Here is a 22905-nt window from a genome sequence, read left to right as displayed (position 1 = left end):
TGTACTGTTATTTTCTTCATTCTTGGGGGGTCCGGGGCGTTTTTTTCCCTTTTATTTGCATTTAGCATTTTGATATCCCATTCCTACGGTTTAGTTTTCTTTTGGCGGTAACGTTTTTTTCCCCCGTCTTTTCTGCTTTATTCTATCCATTCCTTCAGGTCCGTCGGGGCTGGGCTGGGTGGACCACACATTTGTCAACTCTTTTCTTTGTTCTCTTCTCTCTTTGACTTCTGGTATGGAGTTCATCCTCTAGATTTGTTTATTGTGTATGGTCGACCTCTGGTCTGTTTACTTGAGCGAGCGAGGTCAGCGAGCATGCCACGGTCGGCGACTTTTTCTTCTTTTTCTGGATGCATATATATTTTTACGCTGGTAGACGTCTTTTATTACTTATGGATTGGGGAGAGTGTGGTGTAGTATACGTAGGGGTGGATCCGAAAGGGATCGATGAATGTGCGGTGGAGCATGTGGTATGAATACATCGGATTGGGCTTTAGGGCTTCATGATATGACACTACTATTTAAGAAACATTTACTATCCTGCTTTGTGCGCATTGATTGTGATGTTTGTGGTTTTTGTAGCAGTGGTTGTTAGTACAGGTTGTTAAACATGTGCATGTGTTAAGTTCGAGTGATATCTGGTGATATTATTTAGTGTGTAGATAGACTTGAATTTAGAAATTGACTCCTTGGCAAGCTTGAACACAGTATTCACCCACCTCTAAAGCATCGCACAATAGTCGGAACCCTCTAGTAGACCAATGACATGGTAATGATAACAGACCCACATCCCGCACCGTAACCAGAAGACCGAGTGATATTCCATGCACCGAATTAATTCCCCACAACACATCACCAACACCACCGACCACTCAGAATCCCCAAATCCCACTTCCCACTTTCCCACAAAAACACAACTCCCAACGTCACCATGACCACTCCTACTACCTCATCATCACCATCATCACCTCACCACCATTCCCTCCCTCCCCTCCGCACCCCCACGCGCACCCCCAACCCCCCAACAGTCAAGCAAGAAACAACGGGAGATCGCCACCAGAAATCTACACACCGCAACGGGTACACGGTACGATCTGAAACCACCCTTTATGTTGCAATTAGTGTACCGCACAGTATAGTACGTAATAACGCCCCCCCCCCCCCCCCCCCCCGGGGCCGGGTTTGGCGCGCGCTTGGGATCGTGCCGGCCTATAGATTCGGCATGTTTGTAAGCCAAGTAATCACGGCAGCGAGCTGCGAGCGAGCAGCAGAGTGTTTCAGAACGGCACCCGCAGCCTCGTTACTGGTGGTATGTAGGTTGGGTATGTTGGATAGTTGGGTAAGTGGTGCTATTGGGTATAGATATGCTCTGATATGTCAGTCGAGGTTGATCGTGCCATATATATATATATATAGCGAGACCGTGCTATAGGATCAAGAGAAGGGAGGGAGGGAGGGAGGGAGGGAGGGTAGTCGCTTTATAATTCGGTAGGGTCTTTTGTCTGGATATGTGGGATCCGGAGCTGTTGCCCGAGGCCTTTTTTTCTTTTCTTCTTCGGCTCTTATTAAGTAGGGTTAGGGTTATTTATAAAGTAGATATTTTCAGTTCTGAGTTTTGAGGATGCGGAGGAGAAGGAGGTGGCAGGTAGGTATGTAATAGGTTGATAAATTATGCCTCCCTTATGAGAGCTCATTCTAGTGGTCTACTTAATGAATAAATCAGTAATCAATCGTTCTCATGGTTGTCTTTGACGGGGCGGAAAAACCTAATCCTATCTTTTTAAGGGTATCAATGACAATTTGCGATGTTTTCGTATATGTAGGTTCCAGTAGGTACTATGAGCGGACTGATTAAGACCGCCCTGAATATTTTGCCATAAAACCATAGGAATTAATTGACATTACTAGGTAGAATAGGGCAGACTGCCAAAAAGACCTGGAGTCAACTGTATGCAATGCTGAACTGCGAGTACAGGGAAAATCCATGGACAGGCACGCGGTGTAGGCAGACAGTTGGTACAGTGTCTACTTTCACTACCCAGAACCAGGGCTATCACAGATACCCTACTCCTAGCACATGGTAGTAGGCTTGACCCCAGGAAGCTGCCTGTCTGTCTGGTGTTGACAGACTGAATCCCCCCCGGCTCACTCCCGATGTAGGTACATACTTACTTTTGCAAGTAGTACTTACCTCCAGAGCAGGATACATACATGCAGGGATGAATGGCCAGATCTTGAATCTCGGAGTACCCGTTTTTGTACCACCCCGGGTCCATCCCAGAGTGCGGAATCGCTACCCAAGGTTTTGAGCAATCATAGTACTCCTCACTAACTATTCCCACGCACTACCTTTTTACCTTCACCCTAGAGACTTGCTATTGCGCGGCACACCCGCAAAAAAAAGAGCAGAGTAATATCGCCCATGTGTACTCTTACGGTCCGGCTCCACTCAATACCCTAACTCCGTCATGTCAGTACTCTATGCCAAACACCTATCTGTTAATTATCATTGACAACGGCGGATAGCCACATCCTCCCTCAGCTCACACGGTTTAGCACGTAGTAAACCGCGATAAAGATCACTCCCCCTTTGCCTACATAGATCAACATGCTGTAACCAGTGATGTGTTCGCCGGTGCGGCCCCATGTTCGTTTCCTGTGGAACGTTGCTATCTGAAATCCCTATTGGACCAGGCAACGAAAAGGCTTAGCTGCGGGACGAGCCCATCCTGTTGGGTTGTGTACTCGTAGTTTTCTAACGTTTCCGAACTGGACTGGGTCTGCATACCACCAAAATCTGGTTGTCATGCACGATTTTCGCCCATATATAGACTTAGTCTAGTTCGGAAACGTTAGAAAACTACGAGTAAGTATGTTTTGTGTGTTGTGAGTGTGTGTGGTTGTGTGGTTGCAGTGGTTGCAGTGCAACGGCTCCAACGTGGAGACCAAGGACAGGTTAGGGTTTATTTTTACTTACTCCGGGGTAAATTCATGGCAGTGATGTTGATGTTTCGTGTTCTATGTAGGTACTTGTATTCTGGGATAGATATCCTGGGGTAGACGAGTGTTTGGCTTTGTCTCGCTTTGTTCGGCGTGGATTCGTTTGATTTGGGGTGGAGTGCTGTTGTTTCGGGGACTTTACTCAGTGATATTCATGGTGGCTGATCTGGGAGGACCAGGGCGGGATTGGATTGGTGGACGAGGAGGATCCGGGGAGAGGAGATGTGATGTCTTCTCTCGGACACATTCCATTCTATCGTATCGATATCGTATCGGTGTTATCTACAGCAGAGGGGAGAGGGGGGGGGGAAACTCGTTAGATACCCATTATCCTGCCCCATGCACTAACACCACCACCAACACCACCATGGACACCCACCCATCCAAAGCAGAGTAAAGACGAAGAATTAACTTCCTACTCTATCGGCAGCTAGAGGATGATGAAAGAATGAAAGAATGAAAGAGAAAAAGAGAAAAAGAGAAAAAGGAAACGAAAAACACATGGGTGATCTGGAATGTTAACGGTCGTTGAACATCACTAAGGAATGATCTACCTAATCCGTTCTTAGTAATTACCCGCGTGCGGCTTGATGGAAACCGCTGCCTGCCTGTCAAGCCTTCGGGCCCGGACACGAACAGCTTCCGGCGGCCGAAAACAACCCCGCTGGTGCCGCTTTTTTTTCCTTTTTTTCCCTCATTTTTTTTTTAAACTAGTTTGTGCGAAGCTGTGAGTAGTAGTATGGGGCATGAGTCGTGGCTTTTTAGAGTACACTGTCTTTTACCGCTGCACTGTACTGAATTGCGAGTTGAATGCGTCTGTAACTCACTGTGCGTAGCTTTGTAAACATATTCCAACACAGTACTCGTAATTTCATAACGTTTCCGAACACGACCGCTATTGCATGCCATACAAAAAAGCACCAAATCCACCTTTTTGTATGTCATGCAATATTGGTCGTGTTCGGAAAGGTCATGAATATACGAGTACGAGGTACATCTTGCAAGGAGTCAAGGAGTCACGTCAGTCCAGTCAATAGAATGTTCTTAATTTCCTGCATGGTATGCTTATATGCCCATCCATACCCAATCCTCGAACGATTATATATGGCATGGTGTGGTGTGTGTGGTGTCCAGTCATGCGGCTGAAGTAAGCCGCCGGGGTTAAGACGAGACTACTCCTTCCTCCCTCGTAATTAGTAAATTGGTTATTGGTTAATTCCTTGAACGGAAGAAAAGGTAGTGTGTGATGGACCGGGGAGAGCAGAGTATATATTGTTGTTGTTTCCCCTCGTGGGATAGAAGGGGTGCCACTTTCAAAAATTCCTTATTCTATCGAATAATTCAAAAGGAGTGCTGCTCTTTTCTACTGGAGAGGGAAATACCAGAGGAGGGTTCGTGACGGCCTTTCTCAACTACTACTACAGCATCGAGAGGAAAGAAATAAAAGAAGTAAACAGCGGTCATGCGATTCGTTACCATAGCTCTGCTTGCAACGGCGGCTACTTGCAAAGCGGTTGGAAGTGTCGAAAATTCTCGAGACTCGTTGGCTGTGCAGGATGTCCTAGTGCAACGGTACGCACTCATTAATCACCTACACCTCCGGCATCAGCGGCCAGACTAATAGTAAACCGACTTATAGATATAATGCCTTCGATAACAGCAACATAGCTGACCTCGAGCTCCCCAAAGACCTCCATTTCCAGAGTACACAGCAGACAGTGCAAGTACAGACCCATGAGAACCAGACATCTGCACCAGAAGTGCAGAAACGAACCGATTCCTCGACGCCAGGAACAAAGATCATGAGCACGTGGAGACAGGTGGTGGGTGGAATTGCGGTTGCGGTGTTAGTGGCGGTGATTTAGTGTGGGATGGTGGTTCTTTGTTTGGGTACGGTACGGTGCCGTTGGTGTTTTATGGCGTTTTTTGATTATCATACCCTACTCTAGCTCTGGTTAGTGGTGGTGGAAGGAACATGGGATTGGTGTTTTATTGCTTTATAATTGGGACATGGAGTGCATATGGCTAGCTTGATTCGATACTGTTGTATATATGTAGTAATTGATATATATGGCATGGCATATGAATTATTTGATATCGTCCGCGTGCGTAGGCCTAGGTTGAGGTTGATTCTCCATGCTCTCTATCCATGTTTCTTCGAGCTAAGATGCTTTGTGAGCTAGGTTGATCTGGCCTCACTTGCACAGGAATAGATGGCATCAGTTTACACCTCCACCTGGGATTCCTCAAATATAATATAACCGTAGCCTTATCCCCGAGCGGTCTGAATTAACTAAACCCTGACATCACCATGGATACAGACACTGCCATCGTCACCACCACCGACCGTGTTACAATCGTTATCATCACAATAAACGACCATCATGATTTATTTACAAGCCATACTTGGGCAATTCAAGACACATCTTGGTACCGGCTGTCTTAAAGATCCTTTCTCCAGATACTTGGATTGGTGTGGATTGGTGGCGGAGCAACATGCATTTCATTACATGCTATCTAGCTAGGTGATATATGCACTGCAGAATTTCCCCATATATCTATTCGATATTGTTGGAAATTGTTCAATTCTGAAGGTTTTATTAGGTTTCTTACTACAATATGAGTGTCATGAAAGGTTCGCAATAACTAAAGATTTTTCAAGTCTAGAATGTCTGCATGTATCATGACCAGATCGGAGCCTTATGCTCCCACTCACCTTTCAAGTAACCAAGATTTCAAAATGCACTATTTTTCACAGGATCAATATCTACCATTACCGTATAAATACGGAGCTTAAGGACTCTAACTTCATTCCTTACCATCAATATTCATCTGTTCTATCTGATATCATCGAATACCTACATTCACACAACACAAGCCTTCAACTAATTAACAATACTTAGTTATTCACAGCAATAGTCAGAAGATCAGTATGACTTCCTTCGCCTTTTCCTCACTCTCTCACTGTACCAACAAGAGCCATAGCGGCCACAAGTACACCAAATCATCACTCTGTCTTCAAAATGCGGTCATGCCACAAATTACCTAAAAGAGTACACGACTTAAGCACATTTAACCTCAATGCACAATTACCTAGAAGACTCGACTTAAACACATTTAACCTCCGTGCCCTTAATGACGCTTTCGATGCCGAGAATCCTCTAGAGTCTTCATTTGACACGGTCGCGCTCACAGACTATTGCGTTGAGAAGGCGTGCGGCTTTGATTACCGCACGTACTTTGATCACGAAGAGGAGTATGCCCGCTCCCTGGAAGAGCAATATGTCTGGAAAGTCAGTGATAAACGAAATAAAGAGAAACGGGACATCTGGATGGAAGCTTGCCGCCAGTTGGACGAAAATGACCTCCGTTCTAGTAACGAGTGCAGATGCGACATCGTCCAATGTCTCGTCCACCATGACACCTCATGTTACTATTCCCAGATCGAGTACAGCGGTGAAGAAGATACATATGCCTTCAATCACGAAAGTGATTATTGCATAGACAGCAGTGGCCCTGCAACTATTAACGGATACGGTCCAGGATCTGCTTGTCTCATGGCTCAGTCTAGAGAGAAGTCACCCGGCTTGGATTTCTACGACTTTGTTAACGAGAAAGGGGAGGGAACTCGTTTGTTGGAAGCTAATGGCCGTACTAATAACAACTACATGCGCGGCATCGCTGAATGTTGTGGCGGTCATGATAACTCTTTATGCGATAGTGGCGAAGAGGATAGCCATGCACTCGGGCCCGAAAACACTGCTTATCTAAGTGGAAGTATGTCCGAAACTGATACCGAGCAATACATAGACCCTCCAACCCCCAGTATGGTGGGGATGGTTATTACGGCTATTTTGACGACGACGAGTTGGCGAGAGTTTATTGGGTGGAAGCCGAAGGGTGCATCTGCGGCGCCCTCGGATGCTGTGGCGACCCCTTACTGCTGTCCTCCGATGAGGAGTAGGAGTTCTTGCTCAATGTGGCGATCATAGTGGTTTTTATTACCACTGATATATATCATGATAAGCAGCGATGTTGAATTCAGCGATTTAGAAGAATGATCTTGACTAGTGCAACATGCCTATTGATTTCACTTTTAACATTATTTAGACCGTTCGATGCTATGAATTGATTAGAACGACGATGATAGAATAAATACAAAATGGTGTCTAGAAAAAATGTTTTGAGTTAGGCCGTTAGTCTTGGAGAGGGAGGCAGAAACCCTAGCCCTCGAGTGATATTTCATGATCAGAATGTTTCCATGGGCCTAGCCTGCTTGAGATTTAGCTAGTTGCACTACTTGGCTGCATATTAAATGTCGATTCGATTCTAGAAGACAAGCGTTTAAAATTAATTATTAGCTGACGCTTGGTAATTGATCATGAGAAGAGTAAGCGGTGCACGTGCAGGTACTGCAGCATATTCAAGATAGCACCAGACCAGCTACAGTTCCACACCCTCCACCATGTAGCTCAAATACCCCTCTCACCCAAATAACCAGTCTTACTTAAAATTATTGAATGCAGCCATACCGTAAGGATTCTTGACATTAGCTTGGCGGTGTTGACATAAGGAGGGTTAGGTGTGTATCCACATAGTTACTAATTGCCACGATACGTTACCGCCGACCTTCCGGGTTGCAACTATGGTGGAAGCTAGTATGTGGGTACCGTTAGATTATTTTTCGTGAAGAACTTCTGTATAATGACTATGCTTAACTACATGTAATAACATTATAGCACCGATGAATAGAAGATATAGAGGTCTTACGAGGTTCGTACTTCCAATGCGTCCCGTGGCGGGTATATTGATATCGATTCCATTATGATTATGTTGTCAAGTAAGCTACATGTAGTATCCAACGCTTATGCTGATTATACTACGTTGTAGTATGGGCTATGTTTCGGGAAATTCAAGAATACGTAGAGACAAGTAACTACATGTACCTACATGTACTAAAGCTTATCAACGCCATAGCCGCGGCCTACATAGCATCGACTGGGTTTCATACGCATACATGTAATCATGAACAACCGCATAAGCATGGAGCTACATGTACATAAGTGGCTACATACCAGGCCAGTTGACGTTGAATTAAGGTTTTTTATGCACAGCCTGCTTCAAAACGACATGCTCGCGTGTTTAGAGCCCTTGGGGGTTGGTTCATGTGGGGAGGGGGTGATGGGGTACATGTGGATATCGCAACATGCATAGTGCAATATACATCGTTACAAGTAGACAGCATACGGGGGTTCTATAACATATTATGGGACTTAACTTGTGTATTAATAGATGCAGTTATATATACGTACGTAGTTTTAATTTCATACGGCAGTAGCTGTCAGAGTTACCGAATTTGCAAATGTGAGGGCACAGAAAATTTTAATATGAAAGTCGTTGAGTGATACAGTCGGCCCCATAACTATAGATCATCGATAAGACCTCCTTCTTCTTCGATTTGCTTACCCCTTCAAACATGATGAATCATATGTTGTTGATTGATCAGTCCTCACATCGTGAGTCCACTAATTCCAGACCAATCAATCAATCGATCGAATTAAAATGCCTCTCCAAGCTAGGCTCATACTGCCGTTGCCGCCCTTAAATTTTTCGAAACGGTGATCGTGAACAAGTGCTCGGGATATTGAGAGTCTAGACCTCGTTTTCTACACGTAAATGCCGGGTTGTCCGTAATATTAATGTCAAAGTCCTATATATTATGTCTCTATTTTGTGCATAGATGGTGGGTACGTTCACTAAACTGAAGTGTGTGCAGATCATACCCACCCCTGCCTACACGTGAGCTAAGACAGCCTCCGTACTTCCGGGGATGGGGGACCGGGGGACCGGGGAGAGACATGCTCGCGTGGCTGGTTACTGTTTTGGTGCTTGGAAGCTCGGAGCGTTTTCGCGGACCTGAGCTATCAACCCAACGATGTCTCCTTTAGTTAATTGAATCTACAAGTTCATTTATTTATCCCTGTGAGCCTTTTTTCCTTTCTTTTTCCTTTCTCTCTTCACCGCCCTTTGACTCGTATATCATGAGACTTTTCCTTACTGCTGGTATCAAACTAGCTGATGATGACCCGGTTGTTGGTGTGCTTCGCACATGCGCGTAATATCGTAGAGTAGCATTCTGCTTAGGTAGTGCTCTTTAGGTACGCAACGCATCTACGTCTTCCTCTTAGAATGACGTCTGGAGTTCTGAATCTCATGAAGATATTCTGCAGCATGAGAGGATGTGTGGCCAGAGTTCAACCCCCAGTATCTACACACCAAAGAATATATTAATATCTAAGATATGCACGTAACTTTTACAAGTAACTAGCCAAGTAAGCAATTCTCCTATAGCCTAAAGTGGCACGGACGAGCTTTACCTTACGTCCATGTATACTTTGCTCTCTGCGATTAGAGAGTAAGCACTCACAATTACACCCATAGTCCATCTTGCATGGCTTCGGGTCCGTTCTGTAAATGTGAAGAATAAGCCGAGAAAAGGCCGAGGCGGTATTGATTCTTCACCGTGCTGCACGGGAGGGGTTAAAAGGACGATAATAGGTACATATATTCCCCCACATAAGGTCAGCCCCAGTCATCGGTCGGGTCAGACACGATTGCAAGTGGAATCTGGAGATGTAGTTACTGTAAGTGTAGTTACGTTAGTGATTCCATGTTCACAAGCTAGTAGCGCATTTTCACCCACAGAGACTAGTTAGACTTTGAAGCACGGGTCTTACATAACCAAATACTCATGCAGTAATCCAAACTCCACCCCGACAGCCAGCTGAGTCATATCATATCCTTCCTTCGGTCGTCGTTGGTTGTCGCGTGGCGATAAGGTTGCGGCCGCTCCCGAGAGCAGTAATGACGTTTCCCGGAATCCTGCTAGCCTCGGGGGTTGTGGCACAAGCGGCCATAGCGCTGCAGCCGCCAGAAGCGACTCGAACGAAATGTCTGTCTCGTATTGGTGCGCGTACGTACATGTATGTATGTGCGCTTCTAGACTATTAGTCTGTGGTGTTATCCCGAGAAAGCGAAGACTGGTGCACTGACTCGAAGAATAGACAGCTTTGCGTGTCGTATGGGGATGAGAATGAACCTCCGGGCTTCATCCTCTAGATCTCCATCGAGAGCGTTGTTTAAATGAGCCTCAACAGTAGATGCCATGCATGATTTTATTTATCAGCAGAGAGAAATTACATGGAGTTATTTGAGGACAACGATGTCTGTATGTTCTTACGTTATAGACACGTAAATATGGAAATATATGTACTTTGTTAGTCTTCCAACACCTGTTCTTAAGATCTTGCTTTCTAAGTATATTTATCCAAGAGAAGACAGTTTCTCCCATTTTTGTTCTTCGTCCGTTACTTAATTCAATTGGCCCAGCCTCTCCCATCAATCTGAAATAGTGTGAGACCCTGGAAACACCATGAGGTTCATGATAATTATAACACCTGAGCATGTGCTGCATAGCTGGCCACGTGTGTAGAAGGTTGATCCCCTATTACTGTCGGATCCAGTATAATCTAGTCGGAACTCTTTACTAACACCTCCCTTTAGAGGAATATTCTGTAAACATCATTCGTCGAAATAACTCGATACATACAATACCACACCCTGGTACTAGCTAGCGATTTACTCGCTCCGATGACAAGTAGACGTCGGCGATGGCGACTTGACGTTGACAGCTCCACTTCTCGAGAAAGACGTCATCCTGAATGAGTACTTTCAGTCAAGGACTGTCTACGACGACACTGATACAAACTTCATTGCAAGGATGGTCCATGTTTTACAAAGGCCCCGAGTATAGCTCCAACCAACAATTGGCCCTCCTTCCCTACTACAAATCCACCTCATCTACCTATCTTTTTGGCCGAAGTTTTCCTGCCGGCCCCCTACATATCTCCAGGAGCACGTGCACAACGGCACTTGTATTCCGTGCATAAATCGGGTAGGGCTCGCTCAGGCAGAATATTACTACTCAAAGTTCCCTATTATATATATAGAAACCCTTGACCTTGAACGACCGACGTCATGGTCCATAGAGTTTGAGCTGAGCCTAAGAAACTGAGATAGAATCTAAGCTTATGGCAATATTTTCGGGGTCGACTTGCTTGCTAATCGACCCCCTGGTCTGGATATCTAACTAAACATCCAGATACCCGAACACTCAAATCTACTCGATCCCGATTGATCGGTGTCTTAGTGAGGTGGAGTAAATACATACCTAAATGACCTCCATTCTCCTTGTCCCGTTGCTGCAAGTTCATGAATTTAGACATCCATATGAAGAGCAACCCGCCCCCGATCGCCCGGCTTACAATACCCGACGATCGGCCCTACCTCGGCGCTCCGGGAGCTACAGGATCCGCCTCCCCCGAATTGCCTGCATGGATATATGAGCTAGTCTGAAGTCATGTTCGCTCGCTCGTACCTGCAGCCCTGCCTGCTAGAGCAATAGCCGAACGCTTGTAATTGTGTGACCGTGGACGGCTGCACATTTCAACCACCACGGCGCAATATCACACCGTAGCCAACAACATAAATAAATCTAGAGCACGAATTGGACTAAAATTCGAGCTGTGTAACTGATAGGGGCACGAGATCCCGCCAAAATTCTCGAATTCATGCAGCTAAAACCCTCTGATATGCAAGAAAAGAGAGAGGGGAAGGAGAAAGGAAGAATGTAGTGTCCTGCACGGCATATATTGCGGTACCTTACCTAAGTACTCTACCAATGTCAGATACTCCAACAATACTAACGCGGAGTAGGTCCGTAACTCCAACAGCCGTCAAATTGACACCTCAGCAACAACTAGCCTCCCTCCCAATTAATATTTTTTCCGTTTCAAGGTTCAGCCTGGATCGAAGACCCTGCATACGAACGTAACTGCCAGCTAGTTAGCCAGGGAATCTGCTCGACATACAGCACACCATGTAATACCACGGACCGGGTTTTTTTGGTGGTAAATAATAGACAAATTGATAATGCATTGTTCTTGTGACCCCCACTCTGCCCTATGTGTTGTGCGCATGTGGGTGGGGTTAGTTGCTGCGGAAGTGATATATGTATGGAAGTCAAGTTGTCACGATCGAAGAAGTGAATAGTCATTTGTAGTATGTAGTACTAACTACTCTACAGTGTGGTCATATATATAAGAGCTAATGTTATGTAAGACAGTGCATACATGAGGAAAGGAAGAAGTAATTAATCCACACGAGGGCAGAGGAAAAGAAAAGGAAGGAAAAGGAAAAGGAAATAAAAGCCCCTCAAAACAAAGTATCGACTACAGAAGAAGAAATTACGAAGGAGGTGGGGAAATGACGATTCACATATATATCGATCATATTGAGTACTCTTTGAAACGGCCAAGGAGAAGAGCAAGAGTTGCTCTACTAATAGCCCAGATCCAGATCTCTCCCAACACCAACATTGGCATGATATGATATGATAATGATATATGTACCTAAATTTTTTCCCCAACGAAACAATCCTCTAGACTACCAGACTACATGTACAACTAACAGCATGAGTCACCATCATCACCCCCTTCCTTCCTTCGTACGTACCTGCTAACCTTCTATCCTCAAGAGAAAGAAAGAAAAAAAAAGGAAAAAGAAAAGATACAATTATAACAGCTTCCCTTCGAACTTGAAACCGCCACTAGATTACCCTACACCAATTATACTGTTAGAGATGGAGTGCTATAGACGACCTCTAGCCCTCCCAGCTCGATTGACGGTAGATAGAGAAGACAATATACGAGTAGAAAAGAATCGAGGCTAAGGAGAAGGCGGAGAAAGGGGTGGGGGGGGGGTGCACCCAATGAATAGAATAGAAAGTGTGAAATATTAAAAGCTCCATCCATCTGCCCCCCTCTCCTCCGATCCCCGTGCACAAAAAAAGAAAAGGGGAGGAAAAGAAACCGTGGACATGGCCGTGGGTGGGCATGAGTAGCACAAATACCGAAGAAACTTTATTGGCACGCCCTGGTTTTCTTTTTTTTTTCCCGGCCGGAGGGGTATTGGGAAGAGGGAGGGAGGGGGAGAAGGTGGGGTTAACAAAATGTCGATCGACCCGGTATTTATATCAACGAAACGAATATATGGGACCCATTTTCAGTTGTCTCTCTCTGGTGTTCCGATCTTTCATGCTACCCGACCTCGAAGAGAAGAAAAAACCTGTAGCTTTCGAAGGGGGGTTTTCCCAGTCGATCCAATTTGAACAACTAGCAAAGAGGAGAGCTAGGTAGGTAGGTAAGGTGTGAGAGAATGAAAGAGAGGATATAAAACGATATCGAGAGAATGCCAGAGGTGAGAAGGAAAGAAAGAAGAAAAAAGAATTAACAGATAAAAAAGAGGATTCCAAGAAAGATGCACAAAAATCAGTTTTTTCCAGGAAGTCCGCAACAAAATAGGTCCACAAATAAAGATATAGGGTGAATAAATAAACGAAGTAAAATAAAAAGTAAAAAAGCCTTTCTCAACACCGACAACTATGGATAAACCAACTAATAAAAAGTGCACCCAGTTTCAGAAATAAGGACAGCATAAGATAGAAAAAGTACGACACAAAAAAGGAAATCTCGAGGGAAAAAATCGCCGACCGCCCACAAACGTGTAAATCTCAAAAATTGTCCACCGAGCCCTATTCTCGGGCCCCATCAGATATGCCTTCCATTCATTTCTCTCTATAATCAAAATAAACCCACCCCGTTCATAGGATAACGCATGTACGGGGTTTGCGTGCTCGGCCCCTTCCATCTTTTCCTGGCTTGTCCTTTCCTGGTCCGCCGCCATCACTGGTACCCGGCCCTGTGTTCCTTCTGGCAGCAGCTTGCCGTTGTCGTCGTAAGATTCGCACAACATCATAGAACGCCCGCTCAACATTGACGCAGTTCTTCGCCGATGCCTCGACAAACTCACAGCCCAATTCCCTCGCTAAAGCGTGGCCTTCTTGCGTTGAAACTTCCCTTTCCGTCACTCGATCACTCTTGTTCCCAACCAGCATTATTGGGACAACATTGTTGACCGCGTAGCTTCCCGATAGCGCCGGAGAGTGAAGCGGGCTTCCTCCATATCCTGCCAGTGATGGTCCAGTGGATGAAGATTCTTTCACCCGCAATATCTGTCCGTGAAATCGCGGTATCCTGGTAAACGACGAACGGGATGAAATACTGTATACAAGGACAAAACCCTCTCCATCACGGATCCATTGATCTCGAAGTGCGGTATATTCCTCCTGCCCAGCCGTATCAAGGACTTCGAGCATGCAAGCAGTCCCGTCAATGACTACCTGTTTCCGGTACGAATCTTCGATTGTGGGGTCGTAGGTTTCGACGAAATGATTAAGACATAGCTAGACCAAGATAATTAGACGTTAGAGACCATTTTCCAACAAACACCAACACTAACACCAAAAAAAGGAATGTTCTTCAAGAATCCGTAAAACTAACTTGAATCGTTAAGGCCGTTTTACCGACTCCTCCATCTCCGAGCACCACCAGCTTGTACAGCGTCATCCGTGCTGCCGCCATTTCCTTCTATTGCGATTTGAATTTTTTTGGGAAGATGTAAATATTGTTTTATTGCTGAATAATCAAAAGGAGGTTGGTTGTATGTTATTGATTTAGTGTTAGAAATTCAATTATTTCTTTTTTTCTCTGATCTCTGGGTTTTCACTTTTTAATTCGCAAGTGGTAGCGAGTGAAAAGGTACCTATATGAATATAAAGGTTTTTCGTGGCGATCGGGAAGAATCCGCTGCCGTTTTTTTTGGGCTGGCCTAACGACGTGGCAAGCGGCGGGATGAGCTTTTCTTAGGCGATGGCGACGACTTGAGCGAACGAAGACCTAGTTGGAACAGGGGGGTGGAGGCGAAGTTGGTTATGTAGGTAGGTATAAAGTAATAACTTGATTCCCGTAGCGGCTGAGCAGCTGACAGCAGCACCGTGTTATGTTCTGTATGCCTGTCTGTCTGCCTGTCTGTGTCTCTGCCTGTCCAACGCACGAGGTGAGAGATGACAATACCGAGAAAAGGTTCCCTTCTACCTCAAAGATGTTAAAGCGTCAAGATGTGTTGTAGAGGGTGTAATTCTTCGATCGCAGATGAGTTGTTCCGTTTCCGGCAGCAAGCGATCTCCACAACCCCTTTATAATGCCTTTCACTGAAACACGTCAGAAAACCGGCGAAATCCACAGAAACACGTGGATGGAGGATAAGTGATGCCGGGGAAGAGGAAAAAGAGGGGTGGGGGGGAGTGGGAGGTCACGAAGCACAAACCTCGAGTAGCCGGTAAGGCAGTTGTACAGAGACAGTAACGTAGGTGTAGGTAGGTACGTTGTGCGAGATATGAATATCCCTATGCTCGATAATTTTTGCAAAGACGAGATGATGATGATAAGATGGAATAGAACCAGGTCCGGAATTCCGTGTTTCTCGGTAATCGGTTTTTTTTTCCTAGATGTCTTTTTAAAGGGAGACGAAGGGGGAAGAATTAGAACAAGTCGTTGAATTTCAGCCTCCTCTAACACGGCAAGATCTCTTGGTAATTTTTCCCCTTCTCTCTTGCCGAGGAAGTGGAGTAAGAGGAGTAGAAAGAAGACGGATGAGGAGGGAACTCTTGACTTACTTTAGATAGAAGCAGTTGCGCCTACGCGCAGAGAGTTATCTAAATCGAATAGATAACCAGCGGGTGGTACTCAAGAGTTTAAAAGGACCCGGAGGAGCGAGCGAGAGCAGGAAAGCTGAGATAATGGACCTATCTGTCTGCTGCAGAAGTACGTTGGTTGGGTTGGGGGCTGAAGAGGTGATCTGAAAAGTAAACTGTGCATGTCTTACGTTAGGTCCAAGTCAACAAGTAAAAGACGGGAAGATCTCCTCCTCATCGAAACCTATCCCGCTAAAAAGAGAGCGCGAAAATAGCTTCCCATACATACAACGTGACTTATGACACGAAATATATCAATATCGGATGAAAAAGAAACCTTCGGTCAGTTTAAGACCGAAGGGAGTACGGGCAGGAACAAACCACTAAACATACAATTGTATCCCTTCAATACCTTCCCTTTGGCTATCTATCTTTCACGTAAAGGTTCGGGAGGCTTGAATTCTAAGACCTATTGATCTGATCTGAGGATACCGTACGGATTAGAACAATTCTCCCCCCAAATAGGTTGCAGTGTATATATGTATAGGTATGTAGATGAAAGTGGGGATTTTGAGGGTTCGGATGATCGAGCCTGGTATAGATCCGTACTCTCTCAATATTTTAAAAACGTTTTCCGGGATGGCGGTCTTCGGAGAGTTGACAGTACCACAGTTTGACCACAAAAAGGGTTAAAGAGGATTAAAAAGGATTTGCTCACCGAGAATACCTTGATGGTTTTCCTTTCCGGGATTGGTCCAATAAGGAATAATATGTAAGGACCTCTTTTTCTTTATGGGGGGAAAAAAAAAGAGGCGTCCCTGACAGTTCAAACGAAGCCAGTATGTAGGTAAGCGATGAAGGAGGTTCGTTAGGGGGTGGTATGGGTCTGGGTCTAGGTATGGGTATGGATATGGGGTATGTAGTTAGAGGTAGCGAGCGAACAAGCGGTGTGGTGGGCTCGCTCGTTCGTTCGCTTGCTCCAGCCGAGCCGCCTCAAATGAATACAACTACAATGATTCTGTCCTATCCGTTGGGACAGATACATCTGTCTACATAAAACCAACACTTTGCATTGGATATGGCGAGCGAACAATGTCCCGAACCAGCAAACTCTCTGTGCAGTGTGTACCCTACTTCACTGTCTGTACATATATGTACTCTACGTACCTACTCTATGGGGGGAATAGAGGGGAGGGGTCTGCTTCTGGTGTTCCACGGAGGTCCCGTTCGGACCTATGGTATGTTCTTCTGGATGTCCCTCAGAACGAACATCCATAAAAAACCGACATTTACCCAGTCGATATCAATGTATTTTCTGGTACGCGGGTTCATCATATTACCCACGTACATAATCCTTACCTCTCAACCCCTTCCTACCTAATAAGACACGCGGTCTACACGTGCATTACACAAATTTACAGTCTCCATAGCAGATTGGTTCCTGGTCTTTCTTGATTAAAGACTCCGAAGAATTAATCCTACATACTATAGGCTCGTTCCCACCATCCTAGGTACTGGTATTTTTGGGAGCCAAAACTGTGAAGAGGAGCGAATGTCACGTGACACTAAATTAAAGAACAGAAATGGGCACTGGGTATGAGGCTACATAGCTCCCTACATGTACCTACCTACATGTACATACATCGATGAGGGATATCTACATGTATGTATGTATCTACTCGGAACATCCTGGGCCCGCTAAGAGGAAGATGCCTCATATTGCCCTGTTCTTTTCACAAAGCTCTATCAGCCTTAGCTTTGTTTGGAAAGGTGAGTGCAGCAGCAACAATTGGCTGGACGATAGGATCCTAAAAATGTGAAGGAAAAGCCACAAGGCGGCAAACGCCAAATGGCGAGCAAAGACGCCTACTTTCTCTGCCAGGGTCAATTACCCCTCCAACTAGGCCAAGGACGTTCGAGGATGTGCGAATTCGCAGAGGAAATGGAAAGAAAAACGATGCTCGTGATATCGATAGAATATTTCGATCGACTGGACACACAGCAATAAATCTTCATATTTCCCAAAATCCGATCTCGTGCTCTTTCCCCGTTCTCCCCGTTTAACTGAATCATGATAATATTATCTATATGGAAAGCCAAAGCGAGGTGGACTTTTCCTAAGGAGGAGCTTTATTAAAATAGAACTAGCATTCGCCGAAAATACAACTGTATCTTTGCGATGCAAAGAAAATATTCCTAAAATCCCAGAAATGGGGGTGATCTTCACAACCAAAGTTGGAAAGTGGAGGTCAAACGGTTAGACCAATGCCAGAACAGCCAACACATCAATTCAGCCAAACGAGAACTCCCATACACATACTGCACATACTGTATGTAAGGTAGCATTCGTCGTGATGCCTTGATGTTGCTTCGGGTTACCCACTCGTATATTCTAGGCACTCTACATGGATCCATACGTCTATGACTTTACCCTAACGAAGTCCAACGCTGATCCGCCTCTGGAGTGTGCGCAACCGGGGAAATTTTCGTACTAGTTGAGCCTCATGAATATCGCGAAGAGTCAAGACTACTATATACCTGTTTGGGCTGGAAACAAAAATAACCCTCTCCCCCTTGCAGGATTGACAACGCAAAGCAGATGCCATCTAAGCACAGAGTAGGTACGGAGGTCAAAGCTTTAAATTTGAAAGAAAGCCGATAATCGGGATTCTCGTTTCATCAGCTTGCACACACGGCCGGCCAATAGCCGCCTTGGGCCGTTCATAACCTTCAGTTTTTTTCTTGCCCAAAATTGAGACTATCCGGGAGAAGATTTTTCCCCTCTTATGGGTTCCCACCACACAGGCTTTGTGGCTTTACAGGGTAAACAAAACAGACATGACCCGGTGCTTCCTTTCCAAATAATACTGACCATAGGAATAACCAACCATCTGTCTCACCCGGAACTTTTTTTCTTTCTTTCTGGACGATCATAATCATCTGGATCATCTGTCAAGGGCGCTTATGTACGTACCTACAAGCAAATGGGCCCCAGGGTGGTCTGTGTTTGTGGTAGATGCAGCATATTGGCTATGTGTTAACCTCGCACCTCTACATATGCAAACATCTGCAAACGTAGGGGTAGTTGAGTGGTATGTTTCATAAACTCTGCAGTAAACTGCTTGACGGTGTTGCACTCCCCCGCATGCATGCGTAGTCACGTGCAGAATCATTAAATACATAGAGGCGCTGAGCTGGTGAGTTCGTTCACTTATCAACTGACGAATTGGGTGGTCAAGATGCCTGTTTACCTAGATGGACTCGTCATGGTTTTTTGATCTCAAGACCTTATCTTGACGAGACAGTAACAGGTTTATATTGACGTTGGAGCGGGAAAGTTCCGGGCTTGATAACCGCCCTCTTCCTTAGCTCAGATGGTGGGCAGATTCTACCGCTGCATGAAACTTCTTTTTGCGCAAGAACTCAAATTCGCACCAGCCCGGGTATCTATTATACTATAGGTACATGTTATACATACATATGAGGCAATGAACTGGAGTGTACCCAGGTATATGTATTACGGCATCTTCAACAAGCACTCTACTCTAGAGTAGGTATATAAAGCATCCTAGAGCACCTACATGGATACACGCATTCAACATGAACACCCCTCGCAGCGCGGCACGGCATGAAAACCAAGCCGAGTGAGCTTCAAAACAATTGGGATGGTTGAAAGGCGATCTTGTGGGCCGATTTCCAGTAACTGTCCTGCTGATACACAAATCTGTTGGTACGGGTGTATGTTTACACCAAACCAGAAGACGGGAAATTTGTGTTCAAGATTCAGACATATGTGTTTTTCTTTTTTATTATGATCACTCAGCCTTAAAAAAAAACGACCGCCCCACGTGGGATTAGAGACGTGGGATACCGGACAGTACGTACCACTGTACCAATTCTACTCTAAAGTACCCACCAGTTGGCCGCAGCTCGGTAACCTTATCTGTCGTCAAGTCCCGTCCGACAACCGGCTAGGATTACTGATCACATTTAGTCGTTTCCCTGCTAGAGGATCAATCATCATTGACAATGCTCTCTACTCCTTAAGAAGTCCCAAGGTAGTTGTATAGATTTGGTTTCTGCTTCGTGTATCTAATACACATCTCGTTCATAGAGCAAGATCTAACGCAGCGTCTAGCGCGTCTAAATCACACATCCTCCCAAGCAACCTAAGCTGCATACAAAGCAGTTCGGAAAGCTTGAGTCTCCTGAGCTACGGAGTTTTGAGCATCACGACCAGCGAAAATTTTCGGCACCCTGACTGCGACGGACTCCATGGTAAACACCAGCTACCAGGCTCTCTAGGAAGTGGTCCGTGGGAGTGATTTGCAAGTACAAATTTCGGCGACCTTGCTCAGGCACCAACCAACACCGTGGTTCTTCCCCTCGCCCGCCCGTCCGCTCGCCCGGCGCTGTCCAGAGGCCATCTTCAATCGTCATGGCTCTACATATGCTTGGGAATCAAGCAAAGTGACTTATGTTAATTAAGAAGGAATATACCGACATTGCCTAAGCATTTTTATGATTAATTATTCTAGAAAAACATGGAGACTGTCTCCACTAGCTGCATTACAGCAATACAGAAAAGAAAAGAAAAAAAAAAGTGGATACGTTTGAGCTTCCCCCGGAATGTATGAAGTTCCAATTGGAGTCCCCCCCCAAACCCCCACGGGCTGCTGTGTCTGGTACAATAACGATATAGATCTTACGCGTTGTACCCGCGCAGGTAAATAGAGCACATATATGCAACAGTAACCTTTTTTTCTTTTATTCGTACGTACGGCAAAAAAAATTAAGCATTCCCTTTGGGTCGCCCATCCCAGAAAAGAAGAAAAGAGTGAAGTAGTTGAACAGATGTGGGGCACTCCTTCCCCGGTCTCGGGGGACTGAGGCCAATTAAGAAGTCAAGCCCCGCCGATGTTTGATCTTCGACGGCTACATACAAATGGGTATCTCGCTAAGGCATGATTTAGGTCTCAGAAAAGGTTGCTGAATCAATATGCCGATCTACTTATCGGCATATCACGCCTATGTGAAGGCAGTGATTTCCGGCTTAGATATTGTAGGTACTCTAAAGGAAGGAGAGAAAGAGAGGACATCAAGTTCCGAAATCGAGGACTGTGTGCAGGCAGTTATCAGTGGGTATGCATATATATCTGATGGTAATCATTCCGCGGGGTTCGACTCAAAATCGATAAACTCCTGGTCGTTGGGTAGGGGATTTATAGTCGGTGATGATGTTCACACGGACCGCGAAGCTTTCGAAGCTCAAATAAAAAGTTAGTAATCAAAACACTAGCCAATTATTGGACCAATTGGGAAGTTGGGGAATTCATTTGTGTTGACACTAGGTGCGATTTCATATCCGGACCCAGCCATCAATCCACGCAATTAAAGCGAACTCCTGCTCTCGGGATTCACAGGAGATCCCGAGCCATGGGATATCACAAAATGCACAAGCAAAGAAAAATAAAAAAACAAAAAATACCGATTACATACAAAGTGGTCATGGCGAGGATATTTCGTCGAAAAACCCCGTTCCGTAGTCACGGTCATTGATATGTCTCTATCTCTGGTCATTTGTGCACCCAACCCTCTCACGGCGCAGAGGATTGTATCCGATACTTCGGAGTACATGCCTGTATGCCTTCCTCCTACAGTCCTCCGTTGCACAAGAAGGGTCCGATATATCGCACAAGATATCTTATATTACCAAGTCATCAACATGATATGTCGGCAATTGGGTCTGACGCACTTCAGGCACATCCTCGCCCAATCTCTCGCCTCCTATCGGAAGGGTTTTGAAGCCAGCTTATGGCAGTCTGGCCATCAGCTATTGGTTCTTCCTAAAGACCATTCGGTCTCTCAGATTGGGTGTACGTATCTGGTCAAAGCTCAACCTGAACATGATATATCACCAATCGGCCGGCTGACACAATTATTTCACATTCGATCGCCTCCGGCAAGGAAAAAAGAAAAAAGGATTCTCGCCTGCAGAGTTTGCGGGTTCGGGTTCTTTTTGATTACAGTATACAGCAAAACCTATCATAGTTCCACCCCCGCGGCTGGAATTATCGGAGGGATGGAATTTAGAGAGAGGTATTTGTTAGCAAACCACAGGTTTTACTCCCTCCGAACGCTGTAAGTTTGGTAGGGATGGGATTTCGAGAGGGTAGAATTATGATAGGTTTCTCTGTAATTGGAAAATTTGCTCTTCTTTGATTTCCGGTTGGCTTGATGTGCAGATATGAGATACTCACGTGGATTTCAAGGGGAAGATCGACGGTGCACTGTGCAGCGAGCAAGCGATCCGCAAGGGCTGAGGTATATTAAGCTCTGCCTATCATTGATAACTTGAAGGATATATGGTTGAGTATGGAAACCAATAATACATACGCCGAATATTAACGCACTAGGGACAGACTCGTATGCCAATACTCGCTAGGAGTGATAATGGCAAAAGTGGGCCTTACTTGATCAGATATATACATTTTGATCAGGATTTATGTTTGAATATATGTGCAGCGGCGTTTCTCGGAGGCACATAGGGTGTCTACAGGTGAACTTTAGCTCTGCAAGTTGGCATAAAAGCCTGAGGACAACCAATTAGCATATGAATGATAAAAATAGGTTATTTAAGGCCAAGTGGCGTTAGATTTAAAGCTCCGTATTCTTGTCAGATTAGCTCTCGAACTTCATGGCGTGCAATTGCGCAACCAACTGATGTCAATTGAATTTATTCAGACTTCTGGTAGCCTTCTCGATGGTACCTGGGCATGGCCATACAAAAGGTTACACCAATAGTGAGGATAAACCATAGTTATGGGTTTCTGCCAGCAGGTAAAGTAAGAAAGGCAGCAGAAGCCGTTCTAGTATCCATCATGCAGGAAGAATAAGGAAATAAAGTTTGAATATAGGCTTGATTTACCTTATTTTTTGTTTGCGTGAGCTGGACTGATCAATTCCATTGAGGTGATCGAACCTTATATTCGGATCTAGATTTGAAGCAACACAATAAGTTCGGAGTCAAGACATCTACTGTGTCGGCGGAGCGAAAGAAGATGTAGGTTGAAGCCACTTTGTGTGCGGCTCAGATTAAATAACCCCCTATCTTGGCGCAAGCCCTAATTATTACTAATCTTTCGAATTCCCCGCACATAATAAACTTCCGTCTTTCATTTATATCTATTACCATCACTAGTTATTATCTTCATATCAGCTTCTATCATCGGTTTTAGAAGACTTATTTCATA

The 22905-nt window shown here is 45.1% G+C and overlaps 3 protein-coding genes across 3 annotated transcripts; 2 read left to right on the top strand and 1 right to left on the bottom strand.

Moving 5' to 3' along the window:
• Nucleotides 1-4462: 4462 nt before the first annotated feature.
• On the top strand, nucleotides 4463-4865 carry H6S33_005713 (uncharacterized protein; the record flags this gene model as incomplete). The annotated part of the gene is made up of 2 exons (XM_044837089.1): nucleotides 4463-4572; nucleotides 4640-4865. 2 exons carry the CDS (start codon nucleotides 4463-4465, stop codon nucleotides 4863-4865), a joined length of 336 nt encoding a protein of 111 aa, XP_044699022.1.
• Nucleotides 4866-6023: 1158 nt separating this feature from the next.
• H6S33_005712 (uncharacterized protein) lies at nucleotides 6024-6992 on the top strand (the record flags this gene model as incomplete). Its single annotated transcript, XM_044837088.1, has 1 exon — nucleotides 6024-6992. One exon carries the CDS (start codon nucleotides 6024-6026, stop codon nucleotides 6990-6992), a length of 969 nt encoding a protein of 322 aa, XP_044699021.1.
• A 6728-nt stretch (nucleotides 6993-13720) lies between these two features.
• On the bottom strand, nucleotides 13721-14540 carry H6S33_005711 (uncharacterized protein; the record flags this gene model as incomplete). The annotated part of the gene is made up of 2 exons (XM_044837087.1): nucleotides 13721-14362; nucleotides 14460-14540. 2 exons carry the CDS (start codon nucleotides 14538-14540, stop codon nucleotides 13721-13723), a joined length of 723 nt encoding a protein of 240 aa, XP_044699020.1.
• Nucleotides 14541-22905: the final 8365 nt, after the last annotated feature.

Source organism: Morchella sextelata (genome assembly GCF_020137385.1).
Source record: "Morchella sextelata strain SCLS chromosome Unknown scls_2, whole genome shotgun sequence".
Classification (NCBI taxonomy): domain Eukaryota; kingdom Fungi; phylum Ascomycota; class Pezizomycetes; order Pezizales; family Morchellaceae; genus Morchella; species Morchella sextelata.
The sequence above is the reverse complement of the archived record's forward strand: the minus strand, read 5'-3'. Positions and strand labels throughout refer to the sequence as shown.